We start from the raw sequence: 27,880 nt of genomic DNA, 5'->3' as shown, positions 1-27,880 counted from the left end.
AACTGACATGTACCATTATGCACTACAAATGTTTAGTAGGGAAGTCCTACTCCCCCTCCCACCCCCGCTTCTGAACATGTGTTCAATGAACTCACTCATTTTATCCATACAACCACACCATAAATGTGTAAGTCTCCACCCACTTCAAGATTTTGGGAAGCCAAAATAGTGAAAATTCTATGGATATACTATGAAACAACTTTTTAAAAGATGAAGCAATGACACTTCAGTTAAGGTTAACATAGCTGACAACTAAGTGCTTCCATTAGTTACTCCAGGCTCAAATAAAGGAAGTCAACACCTCAAGCTAATTTATATGCTATGAACTAAAGTAATATGTCTTGCTAATAGCTTGTATTTTCACCTAATATGGAACTGATTTGTTAATTGATTGAGACAACTGAAGAAAGCTCAGTTTCAATTCAAGCATAATGACTCCAAACTCACTGACACACAGTATTTATTAATGAGGTAAGTTTAATAGCTCATGACCTTTCATGGGGATAATTATCTTGCTGCAATCAAAATAACTAAATTGGCATCTATCTACACCTTTTGTTATTTCTATCCAAGCAGCTGTTTGGATACTATTTCAAAAGAAAGTATGAATGAAAGCCAATAAGTTATTTTGGTTCAAGTTTGGGAGTAGATGAGCCGCACTGGAAAAACAGATATAACTGGCAAATGAATACCCCAAATCTCCACAGTATTTTAATATAAGAAATATCTATTAGCGCCATATCTAGACAAGGGGAAAAAAACAACCTGTCCTGCAGGCCTGGTCTGCACTCTACAGTTAGCCCCGGACCCCGCTCCACGGTGGGAGTTCGAGGACCAGATTAAAATGTCTGGAGGGCCAGATGCAGCCCCTGGGCCGTAGTTTGCCCACCCCTGGTCTAGACTCTATTGGAACTCATTTACAAAACTTTTCTTAAACATTACATGAACATATTGTCTCATACTATAGAATTAGAATTTATAATCCCTATTCCATGATGAGATATCTTTGAGCTATAACGTATCTTAATTAAAACTATCTTTAGATAGGTTTTTTTCCCTCAAAAAGCATTTTATCAAAAAATCCAATTTAAATAAAACAGATTTAAAAAAAAATTTTTTTAAATCATTGATTTTTATCCACCCTGGGTTGGCACTTCAACATTCCCAATGGTAATCCACCAATCAGGAAAAAAAGTCCCTGCTTGTAGCTTTCCAAACAGTCCTGTGTTCTTAAAGATGCAAACATTATGCACCTTCCCTGACCAGACAACATGATATTGATCTCTATTGCTCCACAACAACTTTGGGACCCCCATTGCCACAAACTCATCCATTATGTCCCGCACATTGATGACTGTCACACTCCTGCGTAGCAAGAAGCAATTAATGGCCCGACACATTTGCATGACAATGTCCCCCACGATGCATTTTACAACTCCAAAATGATTTCCCAGTAGCCATCTGGCATTGCAAGTTTCCACAGTGCACTTGCCACTTGATTCTCCACTGTCACAGTGCAGCTCTGATTTTGGTGTCCCTCCACTGCTGAGCTGGGGCAAAGTTGGCACACAGATTCAGGAACATGGCCTCACACTTCCAAAAGTTCTGCAGCCACTGCTTGACATCCAAAGCCTGTATTATGATGCAATCCCACCAGTTAGTGCTTGTTTCCCTGTGCTTTCACTGCTCACGACGATAGTGCAGAGCAGTGCAGACTCCATGCTTCTGTCGGAGATGGCAGACAGTGAGGTGGGCCATATGGATTTGTGGAGTCTTGAAAAAAAGGCTTGAAAATGATGGGATACAGATGACATTATGGGATGGAGACAGTTACAAACTGGCAAGTTGACTCCATGCTGCCAGTCAACTTTGCACTACTCATTTTAGCTCCATTATACACTGCCAAAACTTCCCAAAAGACAGTATGCTGGATGGTGGTGAGTTGCACACTAGGATAGCTATGCACAGTGCACCACATTCTGCACTGATACAAGCACTCCTGGTGAGTGCACGCACCGCCAACGCAAGGAGCCAAGTATGCAAACACATAATGTGCTAATTATGGCATCTCCATGAGTCGATGTAAGTTTGTAGTGCAGACATGGCATATGTTATAAATTTAAAACATGTGAGGTAAATCATTGTAAAAACACACCTTTTTCCTTAGAGTAGACATGTCCTTACTGAACATACTGACAATGCAACAAAATCCTCGTTAAATTAGTAAAACACTAGTGTCAATGCTCTGTGCTCTGCCAAAAGACAGAAAATCTGAATGATAATGGCATATGGCTAACAAGCTTACTCGAAGATGTTCCTGTGAAATAGAGTTTTTACACTGATCAAAAATATGAAATTCTGTTTAAAATGGTAAAGGCCTTCACATCTCCAAAGAAGCAAAACAAAAACAGAAAACAAACCCAACCAACTGAAGTGCTGTCACAGATAAGGGAAGTATCATGTTTAACCAGATACGCAAGGAAAGCTAACAGGGAGCTTCTCAATTTTAATACTAAAGCAAAGACGAAAAAACATCAAGAAGTTACTCCTGATAAAAAGCAAAAGATTAACTGCAAGATTTAGCTTACCTGCTGAGTTTGCATAGTGTTAGTCTAGGAACATTGCATTCTGCTTAACTTTTAATTTATATTTGTTGTTATATTAATTTACAATAATTAAGGCTCTCATTTTGCAGGGTAATTGGAGCTGCCCCCCCAAAAAGGAAAACATTGAGAATTTACAGAAGTCCAAAAGAGTAAGTTACCAGTCTATAGCTCTGCATTAAAAAGAAAGACCGTAGGAGCCAACTCTCAAAAAGTGACATCACGCTGTTAAAGGGCTTGTCTTTACTTAAGAATCACCACTATTATAGTTTGAATGTTCCTATTAACAGAAAATCCTGCAAATGCTCCACTTGAAATAAGCAATAGCAAAACTAAAGAAATTCTTGTGAGTTTACTATGATACTGCTTGGGAGTGCCACAGAGCAGGATCACGTGGTAATAGGGAGAAGGACAAGAAGAAAGCCTCATATTCCCATCATCCTTTACCATCTATCTCCACAAGCAAAGGACTTCTGAGTGCCTACTGTAGCTGCCCATAGCATTCCTAACCAACAGCATACAAATTTAGATTAAACTTAGTTTTACTATTGCTCAGAAAACACTGTGGTAGTGGTACTGAAATGGACCAAACTTTTGTAAATTTAGCTCTATTTGGTAAAGCTATAAGCAGCAAATTTTGTTGGGTCAAAGGAGGGAAACTAGGAAGCTCCTTCTATTTCCTTTTTCTGCCAAAAGATCAGAGGAGATTGGCACACCCTTCCTCTACCACTATTATCCAGGAATAACAGGGTGGTAAGAAAGAGAAGCTTTCCATTCCTCTGCCGCAACAGGAGTGTGGAAACTCCATTTCAGACAACTACAAGCTAAGACCAACAAGAAATGATGGAGCACGCCAAGAAGAAGGGTGCCGCTGGGGCAGCACCCTCATGGAAAGTCCTGCACCCCTGAACTCCACATTACTTCTAGGTAACAGGTATTGATTTTAAGAAAATTGAACTCTTTTCTCTGATCCAAAATCTCAAACCATATTTGCCTACTGATCAATCCCACCTATGAGAGTCTTTGCAGATAAAATAATCAACTATTTTTACCTCTACACCTACAATCTGTGTCTAGATTACAGAAAAGGTGGTTTTAACAAAAAACAACCACCATTTAAACATGATTCTGCACCTACTGTAGACAGTTTAGCATCTTTTAAAATGTTAGCTAGTTCAGGGGTCACCCCCGTGACAAGTGAACACATCCAGTTATGTTTTATGCAGTCTTTTGATCTTTAGTATCTCAAACTTGATGAAACAAAACCTGTTCACTTTGCTGATGCCTGGAAGTAGTACTTCCATTATTCTCTTAGCAGCTTTGAAGGTGATGCCTGAAGCTGTCTTACTTAAGGCTATATGTACACACACACCACTTTTGGTGATGTGTAGGGTATGTAAAGCTACATGCCACAGTGAAAAGCTAGCTGTGCCCACACTGTAGTGTGCAGCCACATGTGTCTGTGAAGGGCTCTGATAAGGGGAGGTAGTGGGAAGCTGGCAGAGCCTCTCTTCTGCTAGTCTTTTCCTGAGGAGGGGAAAGGCTCCAGCAGTTGGGAGTTAGGGATAGTATAGACGATGGGTATTTCCACACTTTCACAGCTACTGCAACTGTGCCGCTATAGCGTGGACATTTCCTACATCGATGGAAGAGGTTTTTCCATGGATGTAGTTAAACTCACCTCTCTGAGAGATGGCAGCTAGGTCAATGGAACAATTCTTCTGTCGAGCTAGCTGTGTTTACAACAGCAGTTAGGGTGCCATAACTATGTCGTACAGGGCGGGAAATTTTTCACAACCCTGAGTAATGTAGCTATGTTGATCTAATTTTTAGGTGTAGGCCAGGCCTGAGTCCTTGGTTGTTTCCTGACTAGGCCGGCCCCAAGCTTGAGTCTGACTTAACCCTTTGAATTCAAGTAGGCAGCAATACAAAAATTAAACAGAGAAACCACGCCACAAAATATTCATAAGAACAAACACAGATATCTATCAGTTCATTACAACTTCGTCAAACCCTTACAGCTAACTGGTGTTCTAAAGCAGTACTTTCATGTCATGAAGCTTTTGTCATAGGAATGCATGACTATACTTTAGGAAAATTCAACTACCATTTAGTACACTCCCAGAAACTAACAGGCCAATGAGATTTCCAAATAAGTTATCCCAAGAACCACAGAGTAACAAATAAATTCATTTCCAGTAACAAAAACAGTCAAAATCCATTGAAATTCTTTGAAGGGGTCAAAAACCATGTAGACAAGGAGGATCCAATGAATACAGTGTACTTAGATTTTCAGAAAGCCTTTGACAAGGTCCCTCACCAAAGGCTCCTAAGCCAAGTAAGCAGTCATAGGATAAGAGGGACAGTCCTCTCATGGATTGGTAACTGGTTAAAAGACAGGAAACAAAGGGTAGGAATAAATGGTCAGTTTTCGGAAAGGAGAGGGGTAAATAGTGGTGTCCCCCGGGGTCTGTACTGGGACCAGTCCTATTCAACTCATTCATAAATTATCTGGAAAAAGGGGTAAACAGTGAAGTGGCAACATTTGCAGATGATACAAAACTACTCAAGATAGCTAAGTCCCAGGCAGACTGTGAAGAGCTACAAAAGGATCTCTCAAATCTGGGTGACAGGGCAACAAAATGGCAGATGAAATTCAATGCTGATAAATGCAAAGTAATGCACACTGGAAAACAATCCCAACTATACATATAAAATGATGGGGTCTAAATGAACTGTTCCCACTCAAGGAAGAGATCTTGGAGTCATTGTGGATAGTTCTCTGAAAACATCCACTAAATGTGCAGCGGCAGTCAAAAAAGCAAACAATGTTGGGAATCATTAAGAAAGGAATAGTCAGTAAGACCGAAAATATCATCTTACCCCTATATAAATCCATGGCACACCCACATCTTGAATAGCGTGTGCAGATGTGGTTGCCCCGTCTAAAAAAAAAATATACTAGAATTGGAAAAGGTTCAGAAAAGGACATCAAAAACTATTAGGGGTATGGAACGACTTCCATATGAGCAGAGATTAATAAGACTGGGACTTTTCAGCTTGGAAAAAAGATGACGATGGGGTGATATGACAGAGGTCTATAAAATCATGACTGGTGTGGCGAAAGTATATAATTGTTATTTATTCCTTCTCATAACACAAGAACCAGGGGTCACCAAATGAAATTAATAAGCAGCAGGCTTAAAACAAACAAAAGGAAGTATTTCTTCACACAACGCACAATCAGTCTGTGGAACTCTTTGCCAGAGGATGTTGTGAAGGCCAAGACTATAACAGGGTTCAAAAAATAACTAGTACGTTCATGGAGGATAGGTCCATCAATGGCTATTAGCCAGGATGGGCAGGGATGGTGTCCCTAGCCTCTGTTTGCCAGAAGCTGTGATTGGACGACAGAGAATGGATCACTTCATGATTACCTGTTCTGTTCGTTCCCTCTGGGGCACCTGGCATTGGCCACTGTCAGAAGACAGGATATTGGGTAAGAAATTTTGGTCTGACCCAGTATGGCCGCTTTTATGTTCTTAAATAAACTGTAAACAGCCAAAAGGCAATAAAAATGTTAAAGATGACTTTGTACTGGGTAGCCTTATTACTCTAATAAACTCTATAATATACTTTTATGTAGATACCCAAGGTCAACATGGGATATAGGTCCACTTGGGATCTTTTTCAAGGAGGTTCTCCTATGGTCAAAGCATGACGCAACACTGAATCTTCCTCTAGACAATACGTAACTGACAGAAAGCTTTTCAGGGTCATGGGAAATAAAGGGAGAATATCAGTAGTTCACTAAATCTGAACCCTTAAAACAAAAAGTAGATTCCACCATTGTCCTGAAAGTAACTAGAGGGACAGGCACATGAAAGGCAACTGTATTGGCAGCATGGTGTATATACAAATTTATTTTAAAATAAATTCAGGTTTTGGGGGGATTTTTAGTTTTGTTTTTTACAATAAAAGTCTAGTTTTAACCAACTGCCATGGTTTTCCATGAATGCATCCGATGAATTGAGCTGTAGCTCATGAAAGCTTATGCTCAAATAAATTTGTTAGTCTCTAAGGTGCCACAAGTACTCCTTTTCTTTTGCCATGGTTAAGCTTCCTAAAATGTACACACATTTAAAAGAACAAAAATCAATTTAATGTTAGCATGGATCATCCTAACTATGTAATACTCATTCAAGTAGACTGAAGAAACAAATTGTACAGCTCACACAGATCACTATAAACATGACCCAATAAAACTGGATTGTGCTTAGATATTACTGTGATGGGTGGTAGAGGAAACCCCAAAAGAGAAGATAATTTTTAAGCCTGTACTTGTGATCTCTGAGACAATTTTAGGGCAGCACCATCCTTTCTTCAGATGCAAAGGGTTCCCCTATACAGTGTGTGGGTGGTATTTTGAAATTCTAGGCCACCAAATAACTTTGTGTAACATGGGGTATGGATGCTATGTTCCAAATTCTGCAGTGTAAAAGATTCTTTGGCAGTGCTGATTTGAATGATAACTAAATGGATCCACGGGTCAAGACTCCTCAGAGGAAGGAAGGAAGCACATACAAGATAGAGTTGTAGAAGCATCTGCAAAGCAGCCTGTGGAAGGAGGACTCTATCCTACTAGGCCATAGCCTGTCCCAAGTAAGTTCAACTCAAGCTTGAAAAAGGATTTGCCCCTTCTTGTCTATTTAGTGAAAAAGTACAAACTTTTTGTCTTGTTTTTTTTACCTCTGGCTGAAAAAAAGGCACATAATAGAAACTGAGAAGTCTTAGAGCCCCAAACATAAGTTAACTAATGCATGCTGAAGGTATTATATGTTGTGATGAAGATTATAATTTACAGTTTAACTTTTTTTTTTCCTTTGTAGACAGTGAAATTTATAAGGTGGAACAGAGTTATTTTTAATATCGGTTTTGCAGAAACTTCCAGGTAATTTTAATGCTACTCTTACCACCAATAAACTAGTGCACAAGTTTTTTTTGTGTGTATGTGGATAGGGGAATTTTCTGTGTGCCTAGCTCTCTAGAAAGATGGATTTGGGAATATTTTGGAGATGTTCCTGTATCTACTGGCAGTGCCAAATAGGATCAGGAATAAAATATAATTAGTGTATCTGATACAGAGCCTGATAGCAAGAATTAATGCTATGAAAACAGTGCTGCTGATAACAAAGTTGACAAAGAAATACTACACTGTCTGGATATTTTATTTCCTCCCTTTTCACTTGTATGCATAACACAAAGTTGATCATCAGATGGCATGGTAGACATAGCTCTCCCTGGGGATAAGGAAGTAGTGGTAGTACGTTTTTCAAATGATAGTGTTCCGAATATAAAAAGACAGTAAGAGAAAAGTTCAATTGCACACTGTTGCTTTAGGAACTTTAAGTTTAATTCTAATAAAATATCTTACATATTGTATTCTGATAAATTAATAACTAATAAATCTGTACAGTAACATCCACTTTCCCTTCCAAAAAATGAAGTCTGAAGAAAAAGTAATTTGTTAAGCTAAGTCATTGCTTGAACAAGGCCCGCACATGTTATCAAACAGAAATACTGGCACGATAAGCAGCCTAGGCTGAAGCCCCAAATAAAATTATACACCACCACAAATGCTGTACAAATAGATAAATAGCTGAAGAAATGGACTTCAGAATATAAGCTTTCATTTTAAATGAAAGTTATAGAATCATAGAATATCAGGGTTGGAAGGGACCTCAGGAGGTCATCTAGTCCAACCCCCTGCTCAAAGCAGGACCAATCCCCAATTTTTGCCCCAGATCCCTAAATGGTCCCCTCAAGGATTGAACTCACAACCCTGGGTTTAGCAGGCCAATGCTCAGACCTCTGAGTTATCCCTCCCCGCAAGGGTTATAGTCTAACCCTTATTGTTCTGAAGATAAACTTTGAAACAAGAAATTAATATAACCAATGCAATGATGAATGGCTGAGTCTGTAGAAAGTCTGAAAAACCTCAAAAACTGAACTGCTCCCTTTCATTTCAATGGAAATGTTCACACTCCGAAGCCTAATGACAGCAATTAAGGTCAGTTAGTTGTTTCACTGATGATCATTTTAGCAGAAACCGAAAACATCTATGGTTTGTATGACACACAAAGTTAAACTCTGTCAGCATAAAAGAGAATGTACTGTCAAAACAACACCTATGACAATATACAGCCTTGCCTACACTTTTTAATGAATAAGTTGTTTTGACTCTAGTATTAGCCAAAATGAATTTACTTTTAACAGTTTAAAACATTACTGAAATCATTGCTTTTTAAAAAAAAAACTACACTATTGAATTAAATTGCTTATTTTAATAATGATGTGTGACCTTATTTTAAATTAGTCCCCCCTAATTGGAGTAAATTAATTGGAAGTAGTATCCATAGGAAAGAAATCGTAAAAGAACTTGGTTATTTATTTCAAACATATGCACTATTAAACTACTTTAAATACCCACTAACATATGAAAAACAAAACTATTTTAAACAATGCTGCTTATATCTCAAACTCTGTTAATTTACTCTTCCCCATTCTTTTTAAAAATTTATTGTGGACACTAATATAAGAGGCTGTTCGTAGTTAAAGATCTTAAAATGTGGTCCTATGTCTCACTTATCACCATTACACAAATACACATACATTTCAGCATTTCATAATATGAGGCCATTACTGAAACACAAACTGAATAGGGTCCTCCTCCCCCTCATGACTTACATTTACGAGATTAATACAAGGTGTCATTTTGTTTCTAGACCCTGTCTTTTACTCAGCTGTCATCACTAACAGAACAGGTGTAGATATCACCAGGGATAACTAAGTTGTACCCACTCTCACCTGCTCCTCTTCTTGATCCATTTGCAGTGAGAAGATTAGGTACGGAGTGATGCTTCTGCCACAGGTAACAGATAGAAAGCACCTTCCCACTCCCCGCCCTAGAAAAAGATCAGGTTCAGTGCACCTATAGCATTGAATCCACTTGGACTCATGGATTCCCTTCACATGAGCTACTACATATTTTCTTATGCCCCTCATCTTCCCAAGTTGAATTCCTGGAGGGAGACTTAGAGGTAAAAAAATTCACTTCTTGTTGTCCCACAATAGTAGGTATAACAATGCTGCTAGCTGTCCCTTATCAGGTAAAACAGCACAGCAACACACAAAAAACACCTTCAGTCAGATTCTCTCTCACAATATATCTACTTAATACTGCGCTTAAATGACATTTAAAGAATACTAAGAATGATGTTTCACTAAGGTCATCCACCACAGAAACAGGAATTTTTGAGGGGGGGGGGAGGGAGTGTAAAAATAGGAGAGAGGACCAATGAAACATTACAGTTTCTATTTCTTCATTTGAAGTCATCTACAATAACAAACCATTTCCAGATAAACCAATTGAGAAGTTGTAAACTGAATAATGGAACCTCAAGCAATGGAACAATAGCAGCTGGAAAAGACAATTACAGTACTTGGAATTCCTATTATCCAGAGGTAACTAACTCTTGAATGTAAAAAGAAAAAAGGAGTACTTGTGGCACCTTAGAGACTAACCAATTTATTTGAGCATAAGCTTTCATGAGCTACAGATCACTTCATCGGATGTATATGCTCAAATAAACTGGTTAGTCTCTAAGGTGCCACAAGTACTCCTTTTCTTTTTGCGAATACAGACTAACACGGCTGTTACTCTGAAACCTATCTTGAATGTAGGTTGATATAATGTTGCTGTGCTCAGAATACCTCATCTAAGATTATGAACTTCTAAATTTCCTCAAACAAGTGGTACGCACTTCACCAATTCGTTCCTTTGACCAAATGCGAATTTTAATACACCTACAAATAAATATTTTATTAGGACATATGCATACAATGTGGCAAAAAGGTATCTACTACCAATCCCAGCCTCATTTTGCATTTTACAGAGGTTCAGCTTTTTATCTGTGATGAAGAGTCTCGCTATATCCCAGGTTACACATCGGGACTCATACTCTACACATCCTGCATCTCTGGCTACAATGAAGTGCCATTACGGAGCTGATCCAGTTGGATCACCACCTAAGTGAACCACTGTATGTGGGATCTAGCTTTCCAGCATGTAACCTTTGTGGAAATCTTTTGCACCAGTTTGATCTGTACTGTCTAGAACTGGAATGGGCAAACTTTTTGGTCCGAGGACCATATCTGGGTATGGAAATTGTATGGCGGGCTATGCATGCTCACAAAATTGGGTGTTGGGGTGAGGGCTCTGGCTAGGGGTGTGGGCTCCAGGGTAGGGCCAGAAATGAGGAGTTATGGGTGCAGGAGGGGGCTCCAGACTGGGGCAAGGGTGCGGGGGGGGGAGGGGGAAGGGCTCCAGCTCGGGGTGCGGGCTCTGGGGTGGGGCTGGGGATATGGGGTTGCAGGAGATTTCTCCAGGCTGGGATGGAGGGCGGGAGAGGGATCAGGGCTGGGACGGGGGTTGGGGCACAGGAGGGGGTCAGGGATGTGGCCTCCAGGTGGTACTTACCTCAAGCGGCTCCCAGAAGCAGCAGCATGTCCCCCCTCCAGCTCCTATGAGGAGACGTGGCCAGGCACCGCCCCTGCAGCTCCCATTGGCTGCAGTTCGGTTGGCATGCTTGAGGCAGGGGCAGCATGCGGAGCCCCCCTGGCTGCCCCTACATGCAGGAGCCAGAGGGGGAACATGCCATTGCTTCCAGCAGCTGCGTGGAGCGGGGCAAGCCCCCAACCCCACTCTCTAGCTAGAGCAGGGCAAGCCTCAGACCCTGCTCCCCGGTGGGAGCTCGAGGGCCAGATTAAAATATCTGGAGGGCGGGATGCGGTCCCCGGGCCGTAGTTTGCCCACCCCTGGTCTAGAAGCTTTACAGGATGCTAAGCAAAGTCTAAAGTGGTAGTCAAAAACTTACCGCCCTAAAGCTAATCTCACCACCAGATACACATGGTTCTCAATGAGGCAGAACAACATTTTTATGATTGGTTTTACCATAGCACCTAGGAGTCCTAGTCAAGGACCAGGTCCGCAACTCTCTAGGTGCTGTAAACAGAGAACAAAAAGACAGTCCCTCCTGCCCAAGGAGCTTAGAATTCTGTATTTTCCCATGGGAAAAAAAAGGGTGCATACATATACAGCAGTGCTTTAGAGTACTGAATTATTTCAAATCTATAAACTTCCTTCTAAAAGAAAAAAGAAAGTCAACTGCCCAGAAAAACATGAGGCCTCAAAGGGAGAACTGAAATAATTAAGTTATCACAGGAGTTGATATGACAGATGTATATTTTGTTTAAAAATGAAAAAGACCAAAACAAAATGCAGCATGTAATTCATCCAGTAATTAGAGAGAAGGAACAGGCACTTGAAACAGTTATGCCCATTGTGCCTTCTGAATAGGTGAAACCCAACTAATCAGTGGTGCGGAAATTTAACATTCCTGTTTTTGATCTGAAATATTCTGAACCCACTCACATACAGAACAGGAAAGTGTAGTTCAATTATAAAACCAATTGCCTTTACAGAACAGAAGTTTAAAAACAAGCCCGCTAAGAAAAAAATACTGTAACAAAGAAAAGGCTAAAAACGGTATTTTTCAAATTTTTTCCCAAGACTTTTATACAATCTGTCATTTGGAATCCAAAACACTTCATACAAATGGCACTGATTTTACATATCTACCCTTCTGGGGTCTTCTGCCATTGACACATCATTCTTGACTGCCAGATACAAAGTAGAACATGCAAGTTACGTAATATTAGCTAGCAACAGTACGGGAGTCTCAGAAATGCTTACTAACGTCTACATAAAATGCATGTCACATTTCAACAAATTTCTCATTCATTGTGGTATTCTTCTAAGTATTCATTTCTGACAAAAACAGCGTCAAGTTACACTTCTGCAAACCATCTGAAGCGACATTACATAAAATGGAACATGCACATTTAATACAATAAGCCTAAGAAACCTTTTTTTTGGGTTAACATTATATGGCAAAGGAATTCTAGTATTTGAAAGCTTTTTGGAGCTCTCTTTCTGTTAAAATAAAAACAGCCTAGCGTTACTCATACAGGTATCAAGTATTTCCATTTGTAATTTTTATTTTTTTAGAAATGAAGAAAAATGTTTAATGGAAATCGTTAACATACTTGCAAGTTTACATGACTCACAAAATGCTCCCCAAAATAACAATTTTAAAACAAATTGAGACTTCTAGTATCTCAACTTCGAAAGTGAAATTTAAGATTAAAAAAAAAAAAAAAAAAAAAAAAAAAGAGTACGGAGATCAACTCTCTGTCACTCTCCAAATCTTCCCCACATCTTCATTCACTATTTCTTCCTTCTTTTAGATTAAAACAGCAGATGGAGTTCAGTGCTAGCAACTCTCTGCAATACTGTTTCAACACATCCGTGGCATCTACTATAAGAAAAGCTGACTCGAAACGTGCAATCAATTTTACTCACAAAAGGCACCACAGGTTAAGTATTTCAATGGAGGAGAGCAATGTTACTAACTCTACGGCTTTTAGCACCAACAAATATCTGTGGGAAAACACAGAACTGCTGATGACTGCCAGTTTGAGACTCTGCATTTCCTCCTATATTATTAACATTACCTCTTAATTTTATTAAATACATTGAAAAATCATGAATACTCTGCAAAGAGAAACAAAAAGGTGGATGTCAACAAAGCAAAGCTATGCATATATTCCTGAGAGTATTACAGACAAAAACATTCAGATCACTGACAAGATGTGACAGTGGTCACAGGAGAGATGCTCTTTCTTCCTTAGTTTATATAGAGAAAAATAGAGAAAAAGCCTTTAATCTCTTGTCAAACTACAAAATAAGAGTAGTGGGTGATGGCTTGATGGCCAAAGTTCTGAGTCACATTGTATAGCCTAACAGATGTCCTTATAGCTATATAATCCTAATTACAATGAGAAAAAGAGGGGATAAACAGAGGAGAGAAAATTTGTAAATTTTTTCATTAACAGTATTCTATCTTAGTAAACCATGAAGTAAGATTGGATGGGACCTCTTCTCTCTTTTTCCAATAACATGCTATCATATCTTGATGCTATTACACAGCGCAAGATTTATCTCCATCACACATGTTCTAATGGAACCCCTAATAGTACTGCCAGCCAGACAACCCATTCCACCACCATCTTGATCAGATGAGGAGTACAGTCTAGGACAGCGGTTCTCAAACTGTGGGTCGGGACCCAAAGTGGGTTGCGACCCCCCTTTGAATGGGATTGCCAAGGCAGGCTTAGACTTGCTGGGGCCCTGGGCAGCATGGCTCACGTTGCAGGCCCCCCGCCTGGGGTTGAAGCCCTTGAACTTTAGTTTTGCGCCCCCTCCCCCCCCGCGCACACACCACACCTCCCCCCCCCCGAGCGGCTTTGGCCCCCAGACCCAGGGCAGAGGGGCTCAGGTGGGTTCAGGCTTCGGTCCCCCCATCATGGGGTCATGAAGTAATTTTTTTTTTTTTTTTTAAATCAGAAGAGGGTTGCGGTGCATTGAAGTTTGACAACCCCTGCTCTAGAATATCCTATCACAGTTGCTGCCCTTGACAACCAGATGAAAGTGCTGAAAGAAGATTAAAACCATATGATCTTGTCCATGTCATTCTGAGACCAGCTTACTACAGCACAATATATTATTCCAGTAGTGATCTTAAGAAAGAAGGAAAAACAAGTAGAAAGACAACTGGGGCTTGGGAGAAGTATTATCTTTACTTTTCCTCCCCCCATTCTTCACCCCAATGAGTATATAATGCTTTACCTCACAATAAAAAGAAAAGTGTCCAACTCATAAACAATGAACATGTTATTTATTACATTTCTCATTACTAACATTTGTTTTCCATTAGAAATGTACTTGTCATAAGGCACCCCCTGCCTGAAGTGCCCTCTGCTTGCAGGCTTCAGGGTGACAGGTGTGCCTGCCTCAGTTTCCCCTCTGAGATTTTCCTGAAACAATCCAAGCAGTCTTTCTCAGTGCAAATAACCCTTATGGAGTTAATTTATTACAGAAAAAACCCTACGCACATAACAAATCCCTTCACCATAATCCAGGGAATACATCAAATACAGCCTCAGCTTTCCAACACAGCCTCCTCTAGCCCTCCGGCTCCAGTTCTCTAGCTTTGAAACATAGCAGGTATCTCCATCTGCTGCTCTGAGTCTTCAGCCCTCTCTATCCTTAGCTCAGAAAGGACAGCTGGCTAGCACCTCAACTGGCTTTCAAATAATCCCTCCCCTCTTCCCAGGGAAGGATTGCAGAGAGTTTTCTGCTCTCTGCAGCCCTCCCCAGAGACCCCATCCAGCAGTTTCCTCACTGACTCTTTCACCAGAACTCTCTTTCCTGACTCCCTTCAGGGACCTTCCCGCTCTCAATTTTCCCCTGATGCTTTATAGGCCCCAGGTCCTGCTATACCTTCTTAATGGGCCAAACTGGCAGCAACTATTCAGGCACCAGGGAACCTGGACCTGCTTCATTTAAAGGAGTCAGTCACTCTCTGACACTGTTTTCATTTGGTCATGACTTACCAACATTTCACCTTTTCCACAGAAATTTTCCATACTCTGATCTGTTCAAAATCAATTTTTAAAAAGTTTAAGCAACAACCAACAGCACATTTGAGCTGACAGGGTTGAAATGGTTTTCTACCACTGTAAAACACTGTTGCAATCTTTTTCTCCAGAAGGGAAACTCAGAAGACTGAACTCTGAAACTTGATATGTACACAATCTATAATAAAAGTAGTACATGGCTTTCCAAAAATATTAACAGTTTAGCTAGTTAACAAAGTTGGTAATGTCTATGTGCCTGGACAGGCTCTGAGAACCTTCACTAGTCACAGGCACTGCAGAACTTAAAATCCCCTTCTACTCTCTGGCTACTCCTACCCTGCACATTAGAATTTTTTGTTATGCGGTTTCTTTAAAAAGTCAGTCAACAGTGAGGCAATATACTTTTTATGACAGTTCGCAGTCCCTTACTCATTACCTTTCAACTGAAAACTGATCAAGGAATTTTACTCAAATTCTCAAAAAAAAATCTGGACAGTCCAAACATGGAAAAATGTGGAGACCACTAGGAAATGCTAAAGACAGGTATAAGTATTTGGAAACAGGAGGTCACAATAGAAACTCTATGTGCTATCTGCATCCTCGATAATAAAATACTGTAAAACTGTATCCAAAGGAGGAAATATGTTTAGATATATAGTATATCCACAGTCAACACGACTGTTTATAGTTTTTTTAATAAATGTATTTCTATAAAGCAAGTTTTAGTTACTAAGGCAACAGCCCACAAGCTGAAGGTAAATTCTACCTCAGAATTCTTTTGCTTCTGCAGCAGTCCACCACTGAATTCAGTGACAGACTGGAAATTAGGCTTCAAATCTTCCTTAATAAGGAAGATTATACCAAATTTAATATCTGACTAACGTAAAGTATAACTGTGTTATTTTGATGTGTCAACACTACGCTGCCCTACCTGCAATTTTCAGTGTTTCACGAATGTTAGTGTTGACAACATAAATGCATCTTATATAACTACTCAATTCCCTCCATGACAAATTCAGATTCTACATGAAACAAGCTTAAGTATTAAAAGCTTATGTTTAATTTGACTTTTCAAATTACTGCTCTAATAGACAACCAAAGTGACCAGATTACAAAAGTAAGTCCATTTGCCAGAAAAACCTTAGATCATCACCAGCATTCTGATGGGACAGCGGCAATCTGTCTATTAGCTGCAGCCCAATGCAATTAAGAACTTTATATGCTGTAATTAACATGCAGACTAGCACTTGAAAGCAAATATGTAGCTAATGTAGAGCATGAGGCACTCATGTTTGTGTTCACAGCAGGAAATTGTACTTGAGATTAGTTGTGCATTATTCAGCCAAACTTTACAGGTGGTTTTCAAGCATAGCTCCCCAACCCGCCTTCTACTTGTAAATTTAAAGCTAAATTATTGCATAATGTGACAAAGACATGAATTACAATGGCAAGGTCTGCAAAGTAATTCTCTCAAATTGACTGCTTGTACATGAAGAAGTTCTTATTTTGTATAGTATTAAATCAAAGTTCAGAGCTTTCCCTCTGCAATGACCACTGTCATACTTTCTGTCCCTTTCATGTTAACATTTTCACCCTGATATAGTTTACCAACGTAAACAAGGTTATATAGGGCTGCAGGTTCAGGCAGCAGCCCACCAGCATGAGCTTCTTTTATCTACTTTTGTGGCCCTCAGTTTAGTCCCACCATACCAAAAGAATTCTGGTGAATGGAACAATAGGGCAGGGGGAGATCAGAGCTACAAGACAAGGGAGTGAAAGCAAGTCATGTGAAAGAACAGAGGAAAAAATATTTTTAAAGTGACAACAGAAAAAAAAAGAAAAAAAGAAAAACCGACAAAAAATCTGAGCAGCTACAGCTATAATGGAAGGATATAATACAAGGAACCTGGAGTCAGTAAAAGGGGCAATGTGTCAATCCATCCCAAAAGGGGCCTGGACAAACACAATTAGGAACAATTGACAAGAATGCCCTGGTACACAGACCAACAGTACACTAATGACTCCACAGTTATTGATTGTTATGTATCTTTGCTACATCTGAAAGCTGTTACGGGACATAGACCAATAAATTCCAGAAAGTTTAACGTCCAAAAATCATGCATTTCTTCAAAGAGTCTAAATTTACATTCATAAGAACAGGATATTAATTCAGGAGTCTTGACCAAATTCAACTCACATAATTACATTCTACCTACCTAAAATTTCCCCTATAATTTCATTTGGAAAAATGTATTTTTTACTTCCTGTCCTACATTTCCTAACTTGTTGAGGAGGGCCACTGAGCACTGCTAACTGAAACTTTTCATCTCAGAGATGCTTGTGTTCCAGAGGTGGATGAAGTGATTTTTCTGCATAGTTGCCTATCAGTTTCAAAATGTAAAGTGCTTTGGGACGAAAGTACTAAATATAAATGGAAGATCTTTATTAAAAGAAATTTAAGTCTATCATATGTGAAAAAGTTCCTCCTCTACCTTGGTGGGTCTTGCGCTTATTGGCAGATTTGCTCACCTTGGAGCTTCACAGCGGCCCTCAGTTTGGCCGTTTTCGTGAACCCACAGTCCAGGACAACTCCTCCTGTGTCTCACCAGAAGTTAGGAGGTTTGGGGGGAACCTGGGCCCGCCCTCTACTTCGGGTTCCAGCTCAGGGCCCTGTGGAATGTAGCTGTCTAGAGTGCCTCCTGGAATAGCTGTGCGACAGCTAAAACTCCCTGGGCTACCTCCCCATGGCCTCCTCCCAACAACTTCTTTATCCTCACCATAGGACCTTCCTCCTGGTGTCTGATAATGCTTGTACTCCTCAGTTCTCCAACAGTAGGCGTTCTCACTCTCCGCTCCTAGCGCCTCTTGCTCTCCGCTCCTCACACGCGCACCACAAACTGAAGTGAGCTCCTTTTTAAACCCAGGTGCCCTGATTAGCCTGCTTTAATTGATTCTAGCAGCTTCTTGATTGGCTGCAGGTGTTCTAATCAGCCTGTCTGTCTTAATTGTCTCCAGAAGGTTCCTGATTGTTCTGGAACCTTCCCTGTTACCTTACCCAGGGAAAAGGGACCGACTTAACCTGGGGCTAATATATCTACCTTCTATTACTCTCCTGTAGCCATCCAGCCGGACCCTGTCACACATATTAATCTTAACTTCTATCAAAATATTTGCTTATTTTACGACTGAAGTTAACATAAAAGAGCTAAATCTTACCCAGCCTCCAGCAAGTGCCATTTTGTAGGACAGAAAGCAAAGTGAGCTAAGTCCTATCTTCTCACAAACACAGACACGCATGCCTGCCAAGTTCTCATCACAGACCCCATGTTTGCAGCAGGCTGTCTTCCACAATCGATGCCCCTTCCTACCCAAACAGGAAGCTTCTCTCCTGAAGAGCCAGAATTCCAGCTGACATCACCCCTGAATTCTGCAAAGCCATTGCCTACCTTTCTCTCCACAACAAGTACATATAGCTACATCACCCTACACACACAACTGCTCCCCAACTGCAGCATGTGTGAGGTGGGATTCAAGTTTAAGCATAATAAGTTTTCGGCCTCAGTGGGGAAGGGACAGCAGCTCTGAAATACAGAGATGTACACTTTGAGAAAGACTGAGGTGTGGCCAGAACAGTAAGGGAGGGAGGTGGTGGTGAACAGGTAAGACCACCAATTTTGCTCTGTCTGGTAAGACAGAAGTTGCTTGGAGAGATGGTTAGAGTTATCCACAGCTATGAGAAGCAGAGCAGTCAACGCAAAGTGAACAGTCAGATTAAAACCTATTTGTTCAACAGTTTCACAGACCACTTTGATGTATAAAAATGTCCTCCTCTGATGAGGCTAAATGGAGAAAGACTGCAAATTTAGATGTTATGGTCTGCATAGATACTATTCCTTTTCCTGTTACTTTAGACATTCTAAATTTAAAAAAAAAGTAGGAACCTCTGTTATCTCCATCTGTCATCCCACTTCACAGACAACCTTCTTTCTGCTGTACGTGTCCCAGAGGATAGACAGGAACTGTTTTGGCAACTGTAATTTAATTTAACAGGAAAAGAGAGAATAATTTCTATTAAGGGTATGTTTCCACTGCAGAGTTAACCTGCATGACTGGTCCATGGTTGTGAGCATCCGGGTTGACCTAGCCTGGGTGTGAGCAGCCACATTGAAAAGCCGTATTTCAATTCCTCCATCCACACTGGCATTGCACTCACTGAAGTGTGGTGTTGGCACTTGAGGGGCATAGCCCATGGCTCTTAGAACTGTTGTAAGGCTAGCCACTCTAGAATTCTCTTAGTGAACTGTGGCAGAACTTTGTCCTTCTGGGCACAAGGGGGAATTGGGGGAAGGCACTGAAGGACTATCAGCACTCAAATGGTTTAGCCTTCTTGCTTACTGCAAAATGGGCAGTTTATCAATCAGTTCAAGTGTAAGGAGCATGCAGGCTTTAGCTTATACCCAGGATAGGCTAGCTAGCGCAGTTTAAAAGCAGCAAACTTGGGTCAGAGGTTGTGTGTGTGGACAGGAGCTGGGTTAGGCACAACACCCTAGTAAGAGTCCAGTTTAATTAAACTTCACTCCTACCAGGTAAAAATGCAATGGAAATCTGTGCTCTATAATTCAACAAACACAAAGCTCTCCTCATGGAAACATACCATTCTGAGATGAGAGAAAAAATGAAAAATGTCTAATAAAGCTGCTCATTTATGAGACTCAGATTCCATATTTCTTGGTGGGATAAGAGAACCAAACTGGATGGGTAGAATAAATAAAAACTGATTCAACAGTTTACCTTAACTACAGCACAGCAAGCTACAGAAGTTGAACAGCTGAGGCTTCCACATGTATTTCTTCGCTAATATTTGTTTTTGCATGTTTAATACATCTTTCTCTACAAACTTTCCAATTTTTTCAGCTACTCTAATTCTGCCTCCAACACAGCACCCAAACTACTATTACAAAACATGAATAAGAACTTGTGTACATTTAGAAGGTGATGCTGCATCGCTGTAGTGCTTCAGTGAAGATGCTACCTATGCTGATGGGAAGGCTTCTTCCATTGGCGCAGTACTCCACCTCTCCAAGGCAGTAGCCGGTCGAAAGGAGAATTCTCCCGTCAACCGAGAGCTGTTTACACCAGACGTTGAGTCAATTTAACTTCATCACTTAGTTGGGTGTATTTACGTCACTTAGGGGTGTGAAAAATCCACACTCCTAATTTCCTAATACAGACCAGACCTAACCAAAAAAAAAGCATTTAGAAAGCAGGGCTTCAAGTTCTAGTAGTGCCGAAGAGTATATGAAATGAATTTGCTTTATAATCTTATATCAAAGATGAGAACCAGTTTTCTAAAAATAATGTGATCAAAACATGCCCCAAGAGCAAGACTTCATATACCATTTTAAGTAGGAAGGCCTTTTATGAATGAATGCTTGAACAGATAAACAGAGAAGTTCAGACATACACAAGGGTATCTACATTAATTTAAAAAAAAAAAAAATCAGCAGGCAGTCAATAAAAGCAGCTTTTGTTAAATCTGACACAAAATTCTGTTTCCTCAACTGGTAGTGCACTAGTACTTCAATTTCCATATTGTAAAGAAAATGGCTTCTTCAATAAACCCAAGTGAATCAAGGAATAAATATAAGAAAATGCTGAAAAATAAGCTTAAAACTGTAGTTAGTGGCTTAAATTTTCAAAGTGACTAGCAATTTACAGTATCTAATTTGAGACACCATTAAGGAGTCTGCTTTTCAGAGGGTGGGTGCCCACTTTCTGAAAGTCAGGTCCCTTAAAGGTGGCCACCCAAAAAATTGACTAGTCCATTTGAAAATTTCAACCAGTATTTTTACCTTACATCTCAGAGTTTCCCAAACTGATCTATAACTGGAGACTATACTAGGAGTAGAGTATAGTTGTTATATAATAGCATGTTCGCTACTATCCCACTTATTTACTTAAGTGATGCCTCATAATTAGGGCTCAGTGTGTGTCACGAAGATCACAGAAGTCACAGATTCCATGACTTTCTGCGACTTCTGCAGCAGCCAGTGGGGCTGACCCCAGAGGCAGCTGCTCAGGTGGCCCTGGGGACAGCCACACCGGCCACTGCTGTAGTGGCTTCACAGCCAGCCACATGGGTGGCCCCCAGCAGCTGGTGCTGCTGGCCCCACCCCCCTCCCCAGCAGCATCCGGGCCCAGGTCCCCCAGAGCAGTGGCCCTCCAGCTGCAATTTAGTCATGGGTATTTATAGTTCAAGTCATGGACAGGTCACAGGCCGTGAATTTTTGTTTATTGCCTGTGACCTGTCCATAACTTGAACTATAAATACCCATGACTAAATCGTAGCTTTACTCATAATTAAGGTTAAAAACTGTTTGATGCTGAATTTTAAAAATGCTCTAAAATTCACCTTCATCATAAGACAAGTCTGAAAACTGGTGTGCCAGCTGGGGGTACACAGTAGAGTTTGTGATGTAAATTTGGGTCTATCTGGTCAAGAGGTTCCCAAGACACAGCCCCAAAAGTAACCCATTGTTACAGCGTGGCAAGCTACACAGGGAGGAACAGCGGAGTGCTCTCACACTGAGAGTACCCTATTTCTACACAAGAAAACCGGCCATATTCTCCATGCCAATCAGCACTCCTATTCATGGACTCCAACAGACCTTCACTGTACTCTCTGCAGCACTACTGATTGGAGGATACTTGCTGCTTGTTGGAAGAGGTCACTTTGGACAGACAGGCTGATAGATGAGTAACTACACATCCTAAGAGTGTAACATAATGTATCACAGTGTGGAAAGCAACACCCTAAAGACTGGTCTACACTACAGCTGTAAGTCAACCTAAGTTAATTTACGTAACTGAAGTAGTGTATGTAACTGAAGTTGACATAACTTAGGTGAACTACTCTACAGCGTGTTGACAGGAGATGCTCCCCATCAACTTATCTTACTCTTCTCGGGGAGCTGAAGTACAGAAGTTGATGGGAAAGCACTCTACCACCAACTTAGCAGTTCTTCATCAGATCCACTAAATCGACACCACTGCATCAATCGCAGCTCAGCCGATCTAGACACAAGTGTAGACATGCCCTTACTCTTCATTTCCTAATTTTTTTTTAGCATTTGTTTTGGTGTTTAGTAGGACTGTAATGTACGTGCAAGGGGGACCTTAGCTCCACACGCCCTAGTTTTTCAACTGAGCTGGAGGAATTAAACTCATATTTGGGAACAGCATGGGGAGCACAGCAGATTGTTGAGGGCCTGCAGCCTTAACTCCATGGTAAGTAACCTTAACTGCATGCGAAATAGTATACAGATGCTTCACTCAGGATCACGGGCCCTAGTTTACTGAATCGGGGAAATTTAGGTGGTTGTTCAACATTTGTACATGGTGTTGTACAGAGAGACTAAAAAGAAGTCAGCACTCAGATTACAAGCTAGGGCCCCAATCTTCCAGATATTTACACATTTGTAACTTTACTACCATTGACGTCACTGGGACTACCCCTGCTAATAAACTTAAGCACATGCATAAGTGCTTGCAGGATGAAGGCCTACGATGGTAACATGCAATAAGTAAAATCAGAATAAAATCAGGACATTTTACATCTTTAGTCCTATAAAATGTGCCACAAGCACTTCAAGTGGTCAGGCCCTCCATTTTACATCTCATTAAAAAGATGTCAGCTGCCACCACTGAGTGCACCCCAAAACTATGCTGGTTATTGGTTCAGTAACAGCAGCAAAACAGTTATATTTTTCTTTGGAATTTTTACTCAAGTACTGACAAGAACCAACTCTGCTTAGCTTATGAGATCAGACAATATCACAGCTTGCAGTGGTACAGCTACAGGCTTATCAGGTTTTGTCCAACAGCAGACAAACAGTCTTAAAATGGAGAAATCAAACTGAATTTCACTGAAACATTGGAGTCCAGAGAGGACTGCAATAAAGAAATAATTATTTGCAAACTGATTTGTTAGTGTCTATCAGTAAATATTCAATGAAGCCCTGAATCTGGGCCACATGTAGCAACAGATTACATTTTGAACTGAAAGGTATTGAGAGCTATGAGGATTGCCTGTCCAAATCTAAAAACACAAAGCCACAAGAAGAATATTTTTCCAGATTTTATGAACTAGATGGGCTTCCCAATCATTTCTATAATTTAAACCCATAACACAATTATATAGCTCTTCACTTTTATGCTAACTTTAAAGTACCCATATATAATAAGGAATGATGAAATCATCTAAGACACTTAAGGAAAATTAATGATTTAGAAAGAACCAAGTCAAATTCAACACTACAGCCAAACCAATTTCTCAATTTGTAAGAAATCCCATGCCAGGAGATATCAACCTGTTCCATTTAAAGACGAGCCACTGGCTGTTGGTAGTAGTAACACTGGCATCTTCTTTCAAGATTCCAGCATAATAAGACATTCTTCCTCAATTCTCAAGTACAATATCCCTTGCTCACAATTTATTGATCCAAAAACTCGTTTGTATATGTACTGGTTTGTATATTTACTGTAGCTTTACAGTCTTATAAAGAAATGTGAAAACTGAAGAGGGAATTGATCACTAATAAAGTTTCCAAGCGCCATAATATATGAAGTATGCTAAATAATACATCAAGTAGTATTTTCCTTCTCTCCACATTAGACAGAGGTCTTGGAATTTCTGTATGAATAGCAGAAAACAGTTCTCACAAGATGAAATCTATAATGATGTTTAATAATGAAGAAACCATTTTTCATCACCATTTCTTATTCAATTAAATTAGTGATTAAAGATATTGTGAAATGTTTCAGTTTCAAAATGGATGCTGTGGTGGAACATTCACTGGACATTTTAAGTGTCAATTACTTTCTAGACAGAGTAAATGGCCCTCTAAAGACCACACAAAATAGCTGTTAATCATTAAAACAAATGTTAGTTGGCCATTAAAACATTGCTTTGTTTGTATTGTTCTAATTCAAAAATGCCTGAAAAATATATTTTTTTCCAAAGTAAGTAAAGCAGGAGAGGTTGAATTTTAAAAGGAGTGAAAGGATTTTAATGTAAACCCCTTATAAACTATCTACATAATTGCTAGTGTAATGCTATACTTAACTAGGGAAACCTCATCCACTCGGCTAAACAGACTTGAATTAACATCCATAGGAATTCAAAGGTGATATATGGCTTCTGGAGCAAGTCATGATATATGATTATAAGAAGAATACAGTCACAAGAAACAAAAAATTGAACAGCACAACAGATTTCAAAGTGAATTCTTACCTTATGTCCAAGTCTTCATGAGCACAAAACAGCAAACTTACTGTTTTGCTTTAAAAAAAAAAAAAAGAAAAAGAAAAGGTCCTACATTTTGGTTATGTATTTCTTCAAAAGTGAGCACTTTTTCAAATGATTTTTCTTTGTTTGAGAATGAATAGGTCTGTACAGAATGTAAGAGTAAATGCTCATGTTTGCATCAGCAGGGCAGAATCCCAACAAGTTTTCCTCTTTTTTCAATAGATGTTAATCACTACTATGATTCAGTAACATTAGTGACATCAGAGGCATACCTATCTTTCTATAAGGATGAGACCTCGATGCATAAAAAAGTTGATTCTTCAAAAGATGTGAAATTATATGGTATTTAAGGATGTAGGGTTACAAACCAAGCTGGAGAGAAAGGACTGAACTGTAACTATTGCTCCTTAAAAGTCTTCTAGAACAGTGGTTCTCAACCAGGAGTATGTGTACGCCTAGGGGTACTCAAAGGTCTTCAAGGGAGTACTCAACTCATCTATATCAGCGTTTCTCAACCTGGAGGTTGCAGCCCCCAGGGGGGTTCTGGGTGGGATCTAGGGAGGTTGCAAGTGCAGGGCCAGCAGTAGGTGGTGGCAAGCAGGGCAATGGCTCAGGGCCCCATGCCACAGGGGGCCACATGAAGCTAAGTTACATGCTTCATCCCCGGTGGTGGGGCTTGGACTTCAGACAAGGCTCACAAATGAAAAACAGGCTCAAGTACAATATTTATATTCCAATCCATTTATTTTATAATTATATGGTAAAAATGAGAAAGTAAGCAATTTTTCAGTTACAGTGTGCTGTGACTCTTGTATTTTCATGTCTGATTTTGTAAGCAAATAGCTTTTAAGTGAGATGAAACTTGCGGTACGCAAGAAAAATCAGGTTTCAGAGTAGCAGCCGTGTTAGTCTGTATCCGCAAAAAGAAAAGGAGGACTTCTGGCACCTTAGAGACTAACAAATTCATTTGAGCATAAGCTTTCATGAGCTACAGCTCACTTCATAGGATGCCTAAAAGTGGCAATTCTTCAACAACAACAACAAAAAAAAAACTATAAAAGCTATAATCACATGAACAGTTTGACAGTTTCTGGTCATGCCAGCTGTCCGCTGACTGGAGCAGACTATTATGTTGTAGTGTAAAATGTAAGAGTGCCAGAACCTAGATTAGCTGCAGAGTATTGTATACATCAACTGTCAGAGGAAACAGAGTAGCAGTTGTGTTAGTCTGTATCTGCAAAAAGAAAAGGAGGACTTGTGGCACCTTAGAGACTAACACATTTATTTGAGCATAAGCTTTCGTGAGCTACAGCTCACTTCACGGGAAGCATTCAGTGGAAAATACAGTGGGGAGATTTTATATACACAGAGAATATGAAACAATGGGTTTTACCATACACATTGTAACAAGACTGATCAGGTAAGGTGAGCTATTACCAGCAGGAGAACAGCGGGGATAAGGTGGGCCATTTCCAGCAGTTGACAAGAATATGTGAGGAACAGTTGGGGGGGGGGGGGGGGGGGGAATAAACATGGGGAAATAGTTTTACTTTGTGTAATGACACATCCACTCCCAGTCTTTATTCAAGCCTAAGTTAATTGTATCCAGTTTACAAATTAATTCCAATTCAGCAGTCTCTCGTTATAAGGGATACAGTAGTCCTGAAAGGTTGAGAACCACTGTTCTAGATCAAGAGTTATTACAACTGTCACCAAAAGAATCAATTTTGGCTAGTGACAAATCCAAAGAGCTTGTTTTATGGAAAAAAAAAAAAAAAAAAAAACCACTAAACTCTAGTCATAGAGCTCAGATGTTAGAGATTAACTGTACTGAAACTAGATTTTGCCAGATTCAAATCAAAATTTACAATCCATACCCTTGTAGATACTCATTTTAACAAATTTCCCATTACTTTTATGAAAAAATTTTTTTTTCTGTAGTAGTGCCATTGAAGAAGCAGCATCAAGAATATTTTGACCAGAGATCAAAATACATGAGGTTTTCTTCATGAAGCTAAGTTCAAAAGTATCATTTTAATAAAATTTGGATGAACACTTTCTGACCAGCATTATTTTGACAAGGAAGAATTTCAGTTTAAAGCTACCGAAGCAAATTAAAAATAACAGATTGTAAGTACTAATTAAATCAGTTTCATGTAAAGACATCTATCAATATCTATTATTTTCATATAATCATGTTCACACCTTCCTTTCTACCTCTTTTTGGTATGCTGCTTCTGAGATATGGGCAGATGATATACCAGGGTGATTCTGGTCTTAAAGTGCACTTCTACTCTTAAAGCACGGTAATTTTAAAAAGCAAACAGTGTTCCAATACCATTGTATCAGTAACTCCATAAAAGATTTGTTCCTTTTACAAGTAAAAGATTGGATTACTGGAAAAAAGCACTCGCCCAGAGATCTCACAACTAAGCTAGATTTTTTCCATGTCATACTTCACAGGTAAGACAGGTATAAATGTACCTTCAATTACACCAGTGGGAGGGAGTGAAGAGAGTCTAGCTGTTAAGTCACTGGACTGTGACTCTGTAGATTTGGGATAAATTCTGTCACATGGCCATGGACTCTGCCATAGACTTCTTGTGTGACCCTGTGGGTAAGTCATTTATCTATTGTGTGCCTTACTTCCTTATCTACAAAATGGGAAGTAAGGTATTATTCCTATTTCATAGGTGTGTTGTCCATTAAAGTCCATGAGTGATTGTGAGGTGCACACATATTACTAGGATGAGGGCAATACAAGTGCTTGAACAGACTTCTGTGCAAGCCTACTAATCTCCAACAAAAACACACAGGTGTTACCAGCAGCCAAATTTTACCTATAAACTGGGCAAATTTGATACAGTCATATAGAGAGTAACACCTGATCCCATTTCTACATTCTTTTCAAAGTAGAATTTCACTTTAAATATTCGTTTTCAGTCTCTGAAACAAATGACATCCTAAGAAGGATTTTAAAGCAGTAATTAGATTAAACTGTGAGGAAAATAAACTGACTTTAAGTTACTCAATCTTCTCCCTACTACTTTGTGTCCTAAAACTGTGGATCTTTGGGAGATGAGCTGATCAAATACAGATTGTAATTCATCTCTAACTACAAAATCTTAGAATCTTGAAACACTATAGATTCAAAGGACAGAAAGTACCACTGGGTTCATCTAGTGGGACCTCCTGTATAACACAGGCTCTAGGAATTACTTTGGGGAAGTTCTGTGGCATACCTATTAGAAAAACATTCAATCTTGGTCTAAAATTGTCAGTGATGGCTAATCCACCACAACCCTTGGTAAATTGTTCCAGTCATTAATTACTCTCACAATTAAAAAGGTATGCCTTATTTCCAGTCTGA

At 39.8% G+C, this 27,880-nt stretch overlaps 1 protein-coding gene and 1 long non-coding RNA gene across 13 annotated transcripts in view; one reads left to right on the top strand and one right to left on the bottom strand.

Moving 5' to 3' along the window:
• Positions 1 to 27,880, bottom strand: part of WAC (WW domain containing adaptor with coiled-coil) — a 128,654-nt gene that overhangs the window by 82,874 nt on the left and 17,900 nt on the right. For 2 of the 12 annotated variants that reach the window (XM_037890919.1, XM_037890920.1), the window contains exon 2: positions 9,471 to 9,568. The exons of the other annotated variants lie outside the window; for them this stretch is intronic. In XM_037890919.1, coding sequence (XP_037746847.1) covers positions 9,471 to 9,568 — 98 coding nt within the window. The remainder of the gene's footprint in view (positions 1 to 9,470; positions 9,569 to 27,880) is intronic. 12 annotated transcript variants of the gene reach the window in all.
• Positions 7,506 to 19,829, top strand: LOC119565419. Its single transcript, XR_005224071.2, has 3 exons — positions 7,506 to 7,554; positions 12,972 to 13,100; positions 14,131 to 19,829. It is a non-coding gene; the product is annotated as an uncharacterized LOC119565419 (long non-coding RNA).

Source organism: Chelonia mydas, chromosome 2 (genome assembly GCF_015237465.2).
Source record: "Chelonia mydas isolate rCheMyd1 chromosome 2, rCheMyd1.pri.v2, whole genome shotgun sequence".
Lineage (NCBI taxonomy): Eukaryota > Metazoa > Chordata > Testudines > Cheloniidae > Chelonia > Chelonia mydas.
Note: the sequence above shows the minus strand (reverse complement) of the source record. Positions and strands in the feature narration are given on the sequence as shown.